Below are 14,649 nucleotides of genomic sequence, written 5' to 3'. Positions count from 1 at the left end.
CCCCAGAACATCTCCTGGGTGTCCAAACCTTCTCCTCCCCTCCTTGCAAAAGGATAAAAAACCAACCCTGCTGTGAAGAGGTGGAGATGCCAGGTGAATCTCAGAGTCTCCTCCTGCCCTTCTCCCGATGTTGGGAGATCCCTGTGGAAAGCAGAACTCCAGGGCTGTGGTGCCAGCTCTGGGCACCTCTCCTGGCAGGAGCAGCCCATCCCTGAGCCACGGCAGCCACCTGCTGGCCCCTGCTCGCCCACATCCCCTCCTGCACTGCCAGACACGAGCCCTGCCTGCCCAAAGCACTGCGGAATTCTCCCTGCCCGTGTCCCAGTCCAGCATCAGCCACACCACCCAGGACAGGTGAGGAGGAGGAGGGTGCTGCTGCTGTGTCCATCCCACATGGATGGCACTGCCCTGGCCTCCTGGCAGGGCAGCAGGGCACAAGGGGAAACACGTGAATGCAGGGAGTTCCTGTTTTTTTTAACTGATTCTTTTATTTTTATATATATATAAATGTATTTTTTTAATTTGTTTTTTAACTCTCTCCATGGCAGGCAGATATCCAAGAGGAGATGCTGATCTGCTCAGCCAGGGTCAGGGTGCTGTGCTTGCCCCCATCAGTTGTCCCATCCCAGTTGTCCCCACAGGGGTGGGTGCTGGTGAGGATTCCCCCCTCTCTTCCCAGTGACCAAAGCAAGGCTCAGCCTGCTTCCTTCCTCAGCACTATTTTGGGCCAAAGCACACCTTATTTGGACTCTAAATAACAACTGGGTTTTACAGATGATGATATAAGAGCTGCCAGTTTTATTTATATTTTTCCAGCCACTGCCGAGTCCTTTCCTCTGTCCCTGGCCCCAGTGGTGGGGATCAGATGAGCCAAGTTGGCCTGAGCTGGAACTCACAGCAGGAGCAGCTTTTTGGGTCAAAATACAACCCTGTACCCCTCTCTCCCAGGAATCAGCACCAGCCAGAGGGGGGATGAGTGTCAGGCATCAATCTGTCAAAGGATAAAGGCTTTATTTATTAAAATAACAACTCTTTATTTCTCTGTGAGGCGCAGTGCCTGCGGGGCTGCTCGTGGCTAGCGGAGCGCTGGGGCTGCAGCTGGTCACAGCTCTCAGTGCCACTGATGAAATCCAGAAACACTGATGAAATCCATGGGATATTTCCCACCGTGGCTCCAAGACTCAGGGGTGAAGGGGTCTCTGCTCCACAGCCCCGTTGGATGCCACCTCCAGGTCGTGCTCTTCTGCATCCCTGGTGAGGTCTACAAACACCTGCAGCGGGACGCAGAGGGACCCAGCCCATCACTGCCATGGACTGGCTGGATTTGTGCTGGTCACAGGTTATTTCTTCCTTTCCCACAGGCAGTTCCCAACCTGGAGCTCCTGCATCAGCCTACCTGGTGCAAAGTGTTCAGTGACAAGCTGTACTCCTCAAGCTTGAAATTCCGTTTAGCTGCGGAGGGATGGAGAAAGGATCATTAAAAACCAAATCCACATAAACAGTTTGAAAGTGATTTCCTTATTAAACTGATGGTTTCTTTTTACCTGCTTCTAGCCTGGAGAAAGACCTGGACAGAGGTAGTGCATCTGCCACTGGAATCCTGTAGGTGAGCAAGGAAGAAGTCCTGAAAAAGTAATAAAAAAAAGAATTATTATTATTATTATTATTATTATTATCTTGTGACTCAGCATTGCAGTTTGGGGGGGTTTGTAGGATAACTGTGCTCCAGGTAAATCACTGAGCAAGGTCAGTAGGAGGAAAAGAGCATCCCAGCCCAAATCCAGGCTGTGGGCAGCCCATGGACACTGACCTTTCCTGCCGAGCTGCGCGAGGGAAGAGGTTCAGGATTTCGGAGTGGAGAGCTTCGCTTTGCCCCACATCTGTCATTTTGAGTTCTAGGTGGTAACTTGTGCCAAACTTACTTTTGAGATCCTCAGGGGAACCGATGTACCTGCAGAGGGGGGAAAACATTGCTCAGACCACCATAAACAGCAAATAAATCAACGGCTCGAGAGGGCTGAGGAGTAGCTGTACATCCTCCTCTTCATCAGCTCTTTATACCACGCTATCTCCTCACAAAACTGATTGTCACACACGTGGGAGCATCCAAACCAGTATTTTCCATTAGATTAAGAATGAAAAAAACCCAACTAACCCCAACAACCCCTCCAGACTAAGCCCCCTGCCCGCGGTGCCCACCGGAGCCGGCCGGCCAGCAGGATGGCCACGCGGTCACACATCGCCGCCGCCTCCTCCAGGGACTGCGTGCACAGGATGGCTGCCCTCTCCTTGCTCCTCATGGAGTCCTGGATCATCCTCCTGGGAACACAGGGACCACAGTCATCCCTGGGAACAGCCACGGAAGATCTCCTGGTCTGTGTCTCCCTCCCTAGAAACAACTTTTTAAAGAATTAAAAAGCGGACAACTCAAAGACTTCAGTTTTCTCCTTTAAGGCTGACCCGGATGCCACTGCTACGTTACAATTTGTCACACCAGCATCCCTCCAAATTTTGCTCTGATGGTGTAAACTGGTGATGAAAAGCTAAAGCAAACACAGCACTGAAGGGAAGACTTCCTACAAGCTTTTTCTCTCGCACTGAAGAAAACAGAGATTTGTGTCTTTTGTACCGAAAGCAGGGGTTCAGCTGGTGTCTAGGGAGATTTTTTGGGGTGTATTAATGACCATTATATTACATTTATTACATTATATTATAATGTAATATTATATCATAATTATAATAGAATATCACAAATAGAATATCACAAATAGAATATCATAAATAGAATAGAATATCACAAATAGAATATCATAAATAGAATAGAATATCATAAATATAATATAATATAGTATAGTATAATATAGTATAGTATAATAAGTATAATAAGTATAGTATAATATAGTATAGTATAAGAAGTATAGTATAATATAGTATAGTATAAGTATAATAAGTATAGTATAATATAATATAATATAATATAATATAATATAATATAATATAATATAATAATATAATATAATATAATATAATATAATATAATATAATATAATATAATATAATATAATATAATATAATATAATATAATATAATATAATATATTGCAGCTGCCAGCTGAGTGAGGAGCTCAGCAAGTTCTCCCCATCCCCTGGGCATCAGGAAAAAGGGAACAGACAGATCTACTCTGCCACCAGGGCAGAGCCTCTGCCTGCCCAGGAGTTCCTGCGATGGGGAGGGCGAGGCCCATCCCGCTAAAGCTGTCCCAGGTTCCCGTTCCTGCAGGCCAGGGCTGCTCACCGCACGCGGCGCTGCCCTTTGGGGTCCACGCTCACCGAGGGCTCATCCCAAAGCATCACTGTCGGCTCTCCCAGGATGCTCAGAGCAAATGACAGCTGGAATGGGAACAACAAGAGGTCAGGGCTCCTTTATCCTTTAAACCTGGTGCACCTTAATCCCCGTGAGGTTTTCAAAGCTCTGGATTCCAAAGTAGAAGAGGGACAGGGATTTAAAAAATCCCACTTCAGGTGTTCTCAGTTAATGTTTTGATCTCTCAAAATCAGATTTTCCCAGAACTCCTGAGCCTGCCAAAGATGTGAAAGTGGTTTTCCATCCCATTTGCTGGCAGATGTAGGTGGTGGGGCGTGAAGAGGTGACTGTAAATCCAATTTGTGGTTAGCACTTATTAAACACAGGTGCAGGAGAGGGGGAAAAGAGGGTGAGGAGGAGGGGGGGAACCCTGCCAGGCTGGATTCAAAAGGTATTGATGGAAATGAATGATGCCTGGCACCCACTCAGCCAAAGGTTTCCTCTGCACCACATCCAAGGGTTTGGTTACATATCAAGACAAATCCAACACATACCTTTCTGGCTTCTCCAGCAGATAAACTCCTTGCTGGGGTCTTGAAATGCTTCAGGAGATCCAAAGCCCTTCCTAAGCTGTGGGGAATGGAAAGGGAAAAGCCCCAAGTGACCATCTTGGTGTGCATGGTCAGGGGGTGCTGAGGAACCAGACACTGGCATGCTTTGGCTGATATCCATCCCCTTGGGCTACCTGGTGATTCTGCTCCTAACTTGGATGGTAAATTGAGGAATTTTTGTAGAAATTCAAGGCAGGAAGTGCAGCTAATGAGAGAAGTGAGTTACCCATGCAACTGGCCATGAGCTGGGACAAGTTTGATTTTGTTTTTCTGAATTTTCCCAGATAAACTTGGGCTGCAACCTTCATTGGCAAGGGACTGAGAACAGTAAAAAACAGCAGACCTCATCAGGAGAAGCCACCTCTCTAAGGTGAGAGGCACTGGGGATCTCTTAACCCACAAGCCAGTTTTGTTAACAGAGAAACCCTTCCCTTTGAAATCACAGATGGATTGGGCTGGAAGGCTCTGGAGGGAGGGAGAACCAACAGATGAGATCACTTGGATTCCTACCAGCTGATGGCAAGAGCAGCATCTTCGTCCCTCATCCCTCTGACGGCAGCGAAGGCCTCCAGGTGCTGCAGCACCGTCAGGTGTGGCCAGAGCGGGTCCTGCTGTGGGCACCAGCCCAGGGCCCCCGGGCACAGGGGGGCTCCATCCTGGCCCCTGAGCAGCACCTGCACAGACACACAGCTCTGGACTGGTGGTTTGGGTTGGAGGTGCCTTAGGGCTCATCCCATCCCACTGCCATGGGCAGGCAGGGATGCTGGATGAGAGGGATCAGGCAGGGAGCAGTGTCTGTGTGAAAATAAGGCACAGGACTTGCCCACACTGGCCTGAGAAATCATAAGGAGGAATCCAAACAGTGCTGAGAGAAGGAAAACAACCTCTGCAGATGTTGTTTGTTCCTTGTTTTCCTGCAAGGAACAGTCAAGGGATGTTGTTCCTGACTGCCCAGGGTTGGTGATGTGTTGGTTTCAAGACCAATGAGAGGTTTTACCTTTCAGACCTGCTCAGAACTGTCTATAAAAGAAGATCTGGAAGAATAAAACTCGCTCTCTTGTGCAAACAAAGCCAGAGAGTCTGTGTTGTCTCTTTGCTGTTCCTAACACAGTGTGACAGGCAGGGACGTCTTCCACCAGCCCAGGTTGCCCCAAGCCCCATCCAAGTGGCCAAGCAGTTGTGTGGTCAGTAGCCACTTGGGAGTGCTCACCATGAGCAGGGTGATCCTGCTCCATCTGCCTTTTCACTCTGGATAGTATTACCAACATCAGCCTGTCTTTTCCTAGCAATACTTTTCTATTTCCAGCCTTCAGTCCCAAATCTGTAAGAGCAATGGCATTTCTCCTCCCCCAGCACATGTCATTAATCATTCTGCACGTAATTAAGTGATGGATTGTTACTGGCCCAACACTGCTCACATTCGTTTTCAATTTCCTGGTTTTGCAAGGCTGTTTGTGGAGAGTGTTATTTTTGGGGTTTTTTCAGATGTCAACAATTCTTACAGGGTTTGTGACATTTCACAATGGGTTTCCAATGCCAGCTGAAGATTTCCTGTTGCTCAAACTCTTAAATCTGTAACACTGACTTTGATGAACACTAGAATTTATGCTTGGCATAAATCAACGCTTTTTCTCAGCTCTGTAAATACCCAGGACACACAAATTGTACATAAACATCCATAAATCCCCTGATTGTAGGGAGATGTTGCTGGATTGCCTTATCACATCCTTAGTTTTTAAAGACATCAAGGTCATCTCTGCAGCTGCTCCAAGGAGCCACCTACCTCCCCAGCAGTCACTGCTACACCTCCAGAAATCATGTTTAGAGTTGTGCTTTTCCCAGCTCCGTTGGGTCCTAACAGACCTAACACTTCTCCTGGAACAAATATGCAACAACTGTTAATAATATTTACTGGTAATATGACTTCTCCCCTGTGTTCTATGTAAAATTTAAAAGTACAGGAGGAGAAAGGGTTGTTTCATCCCCATAAATTAAAACTTTGAATGCAGGAGCCCAGAGCGTCAGGTCTGAATGCCTACAGGAAAATTCTAACAGAAATATTACCTCCAAATGAGACCTTCCTTATATATTTTAGTCATTTGTATTATAGGGAGTGCAGCAAAGTACTTGAACCTTTTTTAACACCAAAAGAGAGGTTTTTGACAGCAAGTTTCTTCTTTTTCTTAAAGATGGAAGTGGCTGTCCTGGCTTCGAATTCCTTGCGCAAACTGCTGACAACAACCAAGTTCTGTGAAGAGACAGAGAGGGAAAAGAAATTCTCCTTCTACCCCATGAGAGAGATGATCTGTTCTTGCTATTAGGCAGGGCTTTGAAAAAAATAAAATTTCTAAATTTAAAAGCCATGAAACAGAGGATAAAAAAAAAAAAAAAAGGAAAATATGCAGAATGGGAATAAAAATAACGGTGCCAGCTGAAGTCCTTGTGGTGCCAGGGTGAGATCACATCAGATCTGAGTGCATGAGCTGAGGAAGCAGAGGCAGCTGAGAGAACGAAAATGACGGAGAATGGAAAGCAAAACAATGCAGAGGGCTGGGTTTGTGTTCACCTCCTCCTGCTGCAGCGAGGCCATCGCGCTCCGCACCCTGTCCCTCTCCGCCTGCACTTCGGGGGGTTCCTCTGCAGGGAGCTCCTTGTTCTGCTGGGTGGCCGCTCTTCTCTGCTGGATCCTACCAGTGGAGAGGGGAGATGCTTTCACTGGGAATCACTTCCATAAAGGTTTGTGTTTAAAAGTTTTTTTTTCCCCAGGGCAGTGCCAACAAAACCCAAAATTTATCTGTCCTCGGGGAGCTCAGAGACTCAGCTGGAAGGGACACATGAGGATCACTGAGCTGTTCCACAGTGGCATGGCTGAGAAAACAAAGGCCAGTTTTAGCTTTTCCTTCATCTTTAATTATTGGCTGGTTCCCTGCTCCACACATGCCAATCATCTGTTCGAGGAGAATTAAAATACAAGGGGCAGGTTTGCAGTTTGGGCATTTAACTCCCACACTTGGTAGTGTTTGATAATTAAATACTTCTTGTAAGTCTTCTCCCACCTGACTTAGGTGGTTGGTGACAGATAAGTAGAGAGCAATTAGAAAACCCCAACCTGATGAAGATTTAGGGAAAGTCTCCATCCTGTTTGGAGCAATACTGATACATTTGAAAAGGAGTTAAATTTTTTTCTGTTTAAATTTGGAACTATAATTTAGCCCCCTGTAGGGAAATGTCCTGAAATCTCAGCTATGAACCTTAAAAAAAAAAAGCTGAAATCACAATCTTTTATCCTCCCAAGGACACTAAAAAAAATTAAAACTACAAGCTTTATCCAAATGTTGGAAAACATTTTTCACATATGGTGTTTTTCCCTCCTGCTGTCGGGGTCCTGCCTGGCTGTGCAGCTCCAAGCCCACCCTGGGATGACTGTGGCTCACGAGGAATCCCTGGGACACACCTGAAGACGGGATCAAATCCTGGGACTGCTTCTCCATATCTCATCTCCAAACAGCGCAGGAGGAAGGCGAAAATCACACAGTGGATGTACGGCTGAAACACAGACGTTACTTGGGTTTGTATGGAGACAAGGTAGCAACACACTCCATTAATTATAATTATAAAGGGGTGCAGTAACCTGTCTCATTAATTTCAGCTGTTGAAAAGGTCTGCAAGGGGAAGGAGCTGAATGGATGCTTTGCAGATATTCCTGTCTGATATGCAGATTATTTGCTAAAGCCTGGATTTCTTACAGCAGCCCCAGCCCAGATAACCCACCTGCACCCCAAGAAACATCCTATGGGATGTTTCTCATCCTCATCTCGTTCTTCTGCAGAAGCAGCATTGGGATGATCAGTTTATTAATAATATCTCTGCCTTCTACATGAGCTCCACTCAACCCCCTGCCTCGTATCCAAAATCCACGTGAGGCACAAGCCCAGGATTGCTTGGAATTTGCCTCCCCTGCCAACACTTAATGGGAGATTTTGACTACAAACCCCATCCTTTCTCTATGGGGAGAGTTTACAAGCCCAGTGCATCAGTGACAGGCATCTCTGCCCAAGCAACCACCTCCTAGTCCCTCCTTACCGCAAAGACAGGCATGTAGATGTAATTCCATGTCTCAAAAATTGTGTAATCATTATATATGAGGAAATTCTGGAAGAAAAGGAGACCAGTCAATTAGAAATTTGATCAATCAGGGCAGTGTCAGAACAACTGTGGAAGGTAGGGATGTTTAGCTTTTCTTCAGGATGGGATAAAGGAGCTTTCATCTGCCTTTCTTTGGTCCTTACTGCCTCAAGGGGTTGTGGCTTCCTTGGATACAGTAATTTAGAGGCCTCAAATCAGCCAGGTTAAGTCAACCTTTTCTATCATTGCTTCTCTCTTCCCAGTTCTTTGGCTTTCTCCCAGCTCACTTCCTCCTTCCTGGATTTCCCACTCCACCACCTTCCCCTCCCGTGCCACCCTTGCTGCCATAAAACAGTCACTGCAACAGCTCTTAGTGACCAAACAAACCAAAAATACCCAAATCAAACAAAGGATTCACAGGTCAGACCTTGGCTTCTTCTCTCACCCAAGACCCTGGAACTTCTCTTTTCCTGTTTTCTTTTCCCACTATCTCTCTTTGGGAATTTGAGAAGTGCCTCTTGCTTTGCCATTTTGCAGCATTAGGATAATTATTGAATTTAGCAGGAAGTGTTTTGCTTACTAGTCCAGAGAACATGATCCAGCCCACAGGTGGAAACACAGGAATCAGCATACAGATGTAGTAAAGTGCTTCATTATGGTCACTGTTCATAAAAGCAGCATAATTCACCTGGAATAAAGCAAAAAAGCTATTTCCAGTATTAATGTATTGTTGCTAAAAAAAAACGGGTTATTTGTCAGTGATCCAGGTTATTCTGCTGAATATTGATATAAATTGAAATTTATTGATGTAAATTTGAAATGAAACCCCAAGTGGCAAGGTGTGTAAATCAAACATTTCAGAGTGAAGATGCTCCTCACTTACCAAAATGAAGGTTAAGGACCAAACGAAGCGATTGCTCCGTCCCATGCGGAATTTGAAGGCCATTAAATAAACCAAGAGGACGAGAGATATTCCATAACCAAAGAGGCAAATGAGCTGGGGAGAGAGAGAGAGAGAGAGAAACATCAGTGACAAGGAGGTGCCTGTGGATACATGAAAACCTGCCCAGAGAAACCCACTGCAAATAAACCCTCTAAAGCCAAACCCTGGGGTGAAATGACGCAGAGCTCACCAGGGTCAGCACGGCTTTGGCCTCCAAGGGGCAGATGCGGGTGAAGAGCACCAGGAGCCCAAACATGAGGCACATCAGGCTCCAGAAGAACGGGATGTCCACCAGGGCCTGCCCACACCAGTAGGCCGAGGGGAAGAGCCCCGCGAGCCGCAGCTGAGAGCGAGCCTGGAGCTGCAAAAGCGACAAAAACGCCAAAAGGGAAAGTCTAAAACATCATTCCTGCTCCTCCTCCATTCCTGTGCTCCTCCCTTCCTCTCCTTCCTGAGCACTTCCTAGCACAACCACTCTTTGAAACCACGTCATTCCTAAAAGGAAAAAAATGAAATCATTCCAATCTCAAAAGCTTTATTAACATGTGAATTATTGTCAGCCCCAGCTGTTTCCCTGGGATGCAGAGAAATGTTGGGGTCAGGGGCACAGAAAATAACCCCTTATCTGTGGGGCCTGGCTCTGATACCCAGGAGAGCACTGGGTTTAGCACAACACCATGGAGACAGCTTTAAACTTAAGCAGAAAAACTGGGAATTTGAGTGTGTAAGTAGATAGAATTTTCTTAAGTCACTGGGTGAGAAATTTAGAGTTTAAGGTTTAAGGTATATTAGAGAATAAAGAGGCAACATGGAAGATTTAGGGTGTTGTTCCTTTCTCCTTCTTCCTTCTTCATCTTCTTCTTCCAAGGGTTTTGGGGTAATTATGAGTGATTGGATAGAGAATGCTGCAGTGCAGCACACAGGTCATTGGGTCACTAAGAAAAATAGCTCACTTGGCGTTTGTTAATTGGACAAATAGACATAGAAAGGACCTTGAAGAGGTTCTTCCTCAGCCATTTTGCACCTCTCTACCTTAGTGTAGCTCCTTGTACTCTGTGCATATGTAATATTGATAAGGAAAGAATAAACAACCAAGTCTGAACATGAGGAGACAGCCTCTCCCTCATCAATCTCGGTCCTGGGGAAAAGAACCCAACCACCAGTGTGACTGAGAAGTGCACTCTGGTACTCATCTGACTGATTTTCTTCTATCATCCTACCGAGAAATCACAGAATCACAAAATTATTTGGGTTGGAAGGGACCTTAATGATCAACCTCCACTATCCCAGGGTGCTCCAAGCCCCATCCAGCCTGGTTTTGGGCACTTCCAGGGATGCAGGGGCAGCCCCAGCTGCTCTGGGCACCCTGTACCTCCCCACTGGTGCTCTGCAGATATTTTGCATCACATTCACTCCTGGTGAACCACCTGCAGCTCCTGCTCTTTACCTTGTAATCCTCCACGGTGCCCATGGCAAAGAGAGGAGGCAAACCAGCAGCCAGAACCAGCAGGTAGGTGAATAAGCCGAAAAAAATGTAATTCTTCAGCTCTGTGTTTTCTCCCTGTGGGGAGAAATTCAGCCCTCCGTAATTGATGCTGCCCAGGGAAAGTCTGGGCAGGCTCATGAGGTGGTTGAACAAGTGAGCAAGAGCACTAATGGTAAGTCAGTTGTGTTTAACAACAGAAAACAAGGCAAAAAGAACAAAATAATGATGTTTAGCATCCTAGAATTTGTAGAAAGAATTTGGAATACTGCAAATTTTTGAGGATGGAGGACAACTTTTTGTTGCTGAGGAGAGGTGGGGTTTGCAAAGATCACTGTTGTGTTCCCACCATATTGATCAGCATGGCCTGGTTGGAAAAAACCTTAAAGATCATCCCATTCCACCCTGCCATGCCAGGGACACCTTCCCCTGTCCCAGGCTGCTCCAAGCCCTGTCCAGCCTGGCCTTGGGCACTGCCAGGGATCCAGGGGCAGCCACAATTGCTCTGGGCACCCTGTGCCACCCTGCTCACCGTCACAGGGAACAATTCCTCCCCAAAATCCCATCTAAACCCATCTGGCTCAGTGGGAAGCCACTTTTTCCCCTTTGTCCTGTCACTCCAGGCCCTTGTCTCTCCCCACCTTTCCATCAGAGACTGGAAGGCCACAATTAGGTCCCCCTGAAACTTCTCTTTCCCGAGAACAATCCCAACTCCCTCCAAACAGCACAAACGTAAATATCTCACGGTACCAAAACCCCGCAGAACCCTGCAGGAAAAATCATCTCCAAACACCCCCAGGAACCACCAGCAGCGGGACCACCGCCCTCAGCCCTGGGATCGTGCTCCCCCAGGCAGGTTTCCAAGCTGTGCAGTCCTCACCCCAGCTATCCCAGCTGGTTTTGGCCCTCACCGTGTAGAAGAGCTGGCTCCAGACGCGGAAGCGCGCGGTGGAATGGAAGAGCCTGAGGAAGGTGTTGCTGAGGATGTTCATCAGCATTGGGAAGCAGTTGATGGGCTCTGGGCTGCACATGACCGTGAACTGGTGGCTCTGAGGACGGCAGAACAAAAGGCCTTCATGTCCCTGGGAGGTGTGAGCAGCACCCTGGACATGGTATTCTGAACCTGGGAGAATTTCAAGCTCTCAGGAATGGATTGTTCCCACGGGAAAGTCTTTGGGGAACTTTTTCTTCTCTCTAGGATTGTTGTGTAAATAAGGTTTTACTTTCCCAAAACAAGACACAGATGTTCTGAGAGTGTTTTCTCTCTTGTCCCACCAATGGGATGAAGGAAGTGTTGTTCCTTCTACCAATTAGGGTGACCTGGATCGGAGCACCTTATAAAAGGGTTGAGAAAAACCCAAAATAAAGGCTTTTCTGCCTCATGCAAAAACCTCCAGCTGCTGTGATTCTCAGAACCTTTGCTCTATACTTTGTGTCCTCTAGCAACACAGCACTACCAAAACGATTTATTATGCCCCAAAAAATCAAATTCTCCCTTTTCTGGTGTGTTTATTTCTCTCCTTTAAATACTTCTCAGAAAATCCTGTTGATGTACAGGATGAAAGAAGGAAAGAATATCCCTCACCTTGCCTTCCAGGGATATTTTTATTGCTCCATTATAATCTGGAAGGCTTGTGATGTTTTTCTCCTGGGTTATTTCTGGGGTTATGTTTTGAGTCTTCAAAGCAGCAATGAAATCCTCGATTTCTGATCCTGAAATCAAGTCAAGGACAGAAATTAGAGTCATCAGAGGGTTTTTTTTTCTTTAAACAGAAACAGTTTCATATAAACAAGTTCCTACTTGCAAAACAGAGGTATGTTTAAGCCCCCAAATACTGAGATTCTAAGCCAATACATATTTCCTATATATTTTCTATTCATTTAAACTGGTTAAACAAAATATATGTTTCAAACTTAATTTATTTATTGCTTTTTATTTTTTTTAACTTGCCTGGTTCATTACTCTTTTACTTATCTATATCATCACTAGAACTGCATTTGCTTGTGCTCAAAAGAAAACACCTCTCACTGCACATTCCTTTATATATTTGTGCCATTTGCAAGGTTGCTCTGTCAATTATAATAAAATTCACAGATTTTGGTGCAGAAAGTCACATTCACATGTTGTTCCTCACCTGTGTCATTGAAGATGAGGAGGTTTGTAGACCTATTTTGAATTTTCTCTTTTGTGGGAAGAAAATACGGGCTAGAGGTGATTTCCCAGCTGCTGGAGTTGTGCCACAGATGAAACAGGATTAAAACCATCAGTGGTGGAAGGATAAATGTTCCAAATAACAGCAATCTAGATGGCAAAACAGACCATAAGCGAGGCCAGGGGAAATCCACCAATAAGTAATTGTGTGATTTATGGGGAAATTTAAAACTTAAGCAAGCCAGAGTTCTCCCACTAAGTCCAGGCTGCCCCTATTTTTGCAGCTTTGAAACATTTCCCACCTAATTCTCGGTTTCCAAACATCCCCAGCAGTATTTCAGCTGCTCCAGGGTAGGTGGGAGCCCCTGTACTTACACGCTCCTGAGGAATTTTGTGTCGTGCCTCAGTCTTAGCAGGCGGATTCTCAGCACAGCACACACTTGCTGCCTCCAGAGCATCATCCCACTCATGGCCAGCATCCCCTGCTTGGAGAACCCCGGGAGGTTCTGGTCCCTCTCCTCGAGGTCTCCATCTCCTGTGTGTTCACCAAGAGAAATGCCATTACCACAAAGAGCCTTCACAGGACACCTTTTAATCCCAAACAGTCATCCAGGATCTTCTGCTCTGAACACAGGGATGATTTTATTTTATTTTATTTTATTTTATTTTATTTTATTTTATTTTATTTTATTTTATTTTATTTTATTTTATTTTATTTTATTTTATTTTATTTTATTTTATTTTTCAGAGAGAGAAGTCAGAAGGACATAGAAAAAGGGCCACAATTCATCCAGAAGAGAATTTTTATTTTATTGTATTTTACTTTATTTTATTTTATTTTACTTTAGTTTATTTTTTTTTACTTTATTTTATTTTTTAGAGCGAAAAGTAAGAAGAGCAGAGAAAAGGGGCCATAATTTATTCAGAATAGAATTCATATAGGTGAATTCAGACTGTCTGGTGTGGCAACACATCCAAGATATTCACTGCCTTTGGGAAATGCCTTCTGCAAACTTTATCCCTTCCCACCTGCTGGTCTGGGCTGTACAACCCTCCAAAGGTAAATATTAACATGAGAATTAATTCTTGAGCTTAAAAGCCTTTAGGAAGCCAAGCTGGATTTATTTGGGCTTCTCCAAGATGTTATTCCTCACTGAAGGCAAATGGGATACAACTGCCACTCTGAGCCTATCAATATTCACATTTAGCAGAAATTCATTAGAAATTCAATTAAAACACGTTTAGATGGAACTTTAGGGACAGCACGCTTGAAAAACGGAGTCAACGCTTTACCTTCTGGATCGATGGCTTCCTCACCCTGCAGCCTCAGGAAAACATCTTCCAGGGTTGTCCTGGTCACCTCGTAGTGAACAACCCCCTGCAAGAGGCTGCTCTCGAGGTGGCTGAACAGACCTGGAGAAACAACCAGAGTCAGCCGGGGCTGGGGCTGAGCACGAGCTCAGCCAGCTCACACCGTGTGTTCCAGCAGTCACCACTGATCCCCATAACCTGGCCATCAATTCCTGTCATCTCAAATTCATCACAAATTTATCGTGTTTTTTACAGCTGGAAAATTCAGTGGTTTTGGTTTTCATGGATGTAGTGCTTTAGATTCGTCAAAAAAATCTCAATGTTTTGAGTTTTTGTGGTTTTGGGTTTTTGTGTTTTTGGGTTTTTGGGTTTTTGGGTTTTTGGGTTTTTGTGTTTTTGTGTTTTTGGGTTTTTGGGTTTTTGGGTTTTTTTGGGTTTTTGGGGTTTTTGGGGTTTTGGGGTTTTGGGTTTTTTGGGTTTTTGGGTTTTTGTGTTTTTGTGTTTTTGGGTTTTTGGGTTTTTGGGTTTTTTTGGGTTTTTTGGGTTTTTGGGGTTTTGGGTTTTTGTGTTTTTGGGTTTTTGGGTTTTTTTTTGGGTTTTTTGGGTTTTTGGGGTTTTGTGGTTTTTGTGGTTTTTTGGGTTTTTTGGGTTTTTTTGGGTTTTTTGGGTTTTGGGTTTTTGGGTTTTTTGGGTTTTTTGGGTTTTTGGGTTTTTGGGTTTT

General features: G+C 45.1%; 1 protein-coding gene across 2 annotated transcripts in view; it reads right to left on the bottom strand.

Annotated features, from left to right (window-relative positions):
- Positions 1–994: 994 nt before the first annotated feature.
- The window catches only part of LOC102114742 (ATP-binding cassette sub-family A member 9-like), a 43,417-nt gene continuing 29,762 nt past the window's right edge, over positions 995–14,649 (bottom strand). Inside the window, exons 18-39 of one of the 2 annotated variants that reach the window (XM_088065452.1) lie at positions 13,911–14,030; positions 12,993–13,152; positions 12,601–12,767; positions 12,051–12,178; positions 11,377–11,514; positions 10,430–10,543; positions 9,173–9,343; positions 8,923–9,036; positions 8,620–8,727; positions 7,998–8,066; positions 7,369–7,460; positions 6,481–6,601; positions 6,048–6,162; positions 5,698–5,789; positions 4,425–4,588; positions 3,858–3,933; positions 3,295–3,389; positions 2,200–2,319; positions 1,811–1,951; positions 1,545–1,624; positions 1,397–1,452; positions 995–1,271 (exon numbers count right to left, since the gene is read on the bottom strand). In XM_088065452.1, the coding sequence (XP_087921578.1) occupies positions 1,182–1,271; positions 1,397–1,452; positions 1,545–1,624; positions 1,811–1,951; positions 2,200–2,319; positions 3,295–3,389; positions 3,858–3,933; positions 4,425–4,588; positions 5,698–5,789; positions 6,048–6,162; positions 6,481–6,601; positions 7,369–7,460; positions 7,998–8,066; positions 8,620–8,727; positions 8,923–9,036; positions 9,173–9,343; positions 10,430–10,543; positions 11,377–11,514; positions 12,051–12,178; positions 12,601–12,767; positions 12,993–13,152; positions 13,911–14,030 (2,531 nt within the window). In that variant the 3' untranslated portion in view covers positions 995–1,181. The remainder of the gene's footprint in view (positions 1,272–1,396; positions 1,453–1,544; positions 1,625–1,810; positions 1,952–2,199; positions 2,320–3,294; positions 3,390–3,857; positions 3,934–4,424; positions 4,589–5,697; positions 5,790–6,047; positions 6,163–6,480; positions 6,602–7,368; positions 7,461–7,997; positions 8,067–8,619; positions 8,728–8,922; positions 9,037–9,172; positions 9,344–10,429; positions 10,544–11,376; positions 11,515–12,050; positions 12,179–12,600; positions 12,768–12,992; positions 13,153–13,910; positions 14,031–14,649) is intronic. The other variant, XM_088065453.1, reaches the window with a different exon arrangement.

Source organism: Pseudopodoces humilis, chromosome 21, assembly GCF_049639895.1.
Source record: "Pseudopodoces humilis isolate 2021_Gansu_Grassland_sample_001 chromosome 21, ASM4963989v1, whole genome shotgun sequence".
Lineage (NCBI taxonomy): Eukaryota > Metazoa > Chordata > Aves > Passeriformes > Paridae > Pseudopodoces > Pseudopodoces humilis.
The sequence above is the reverse complement of the archived record's forward strand: the minus strand, read 5'-3'. Positions and strand labels throughout refer to the sequence as shown.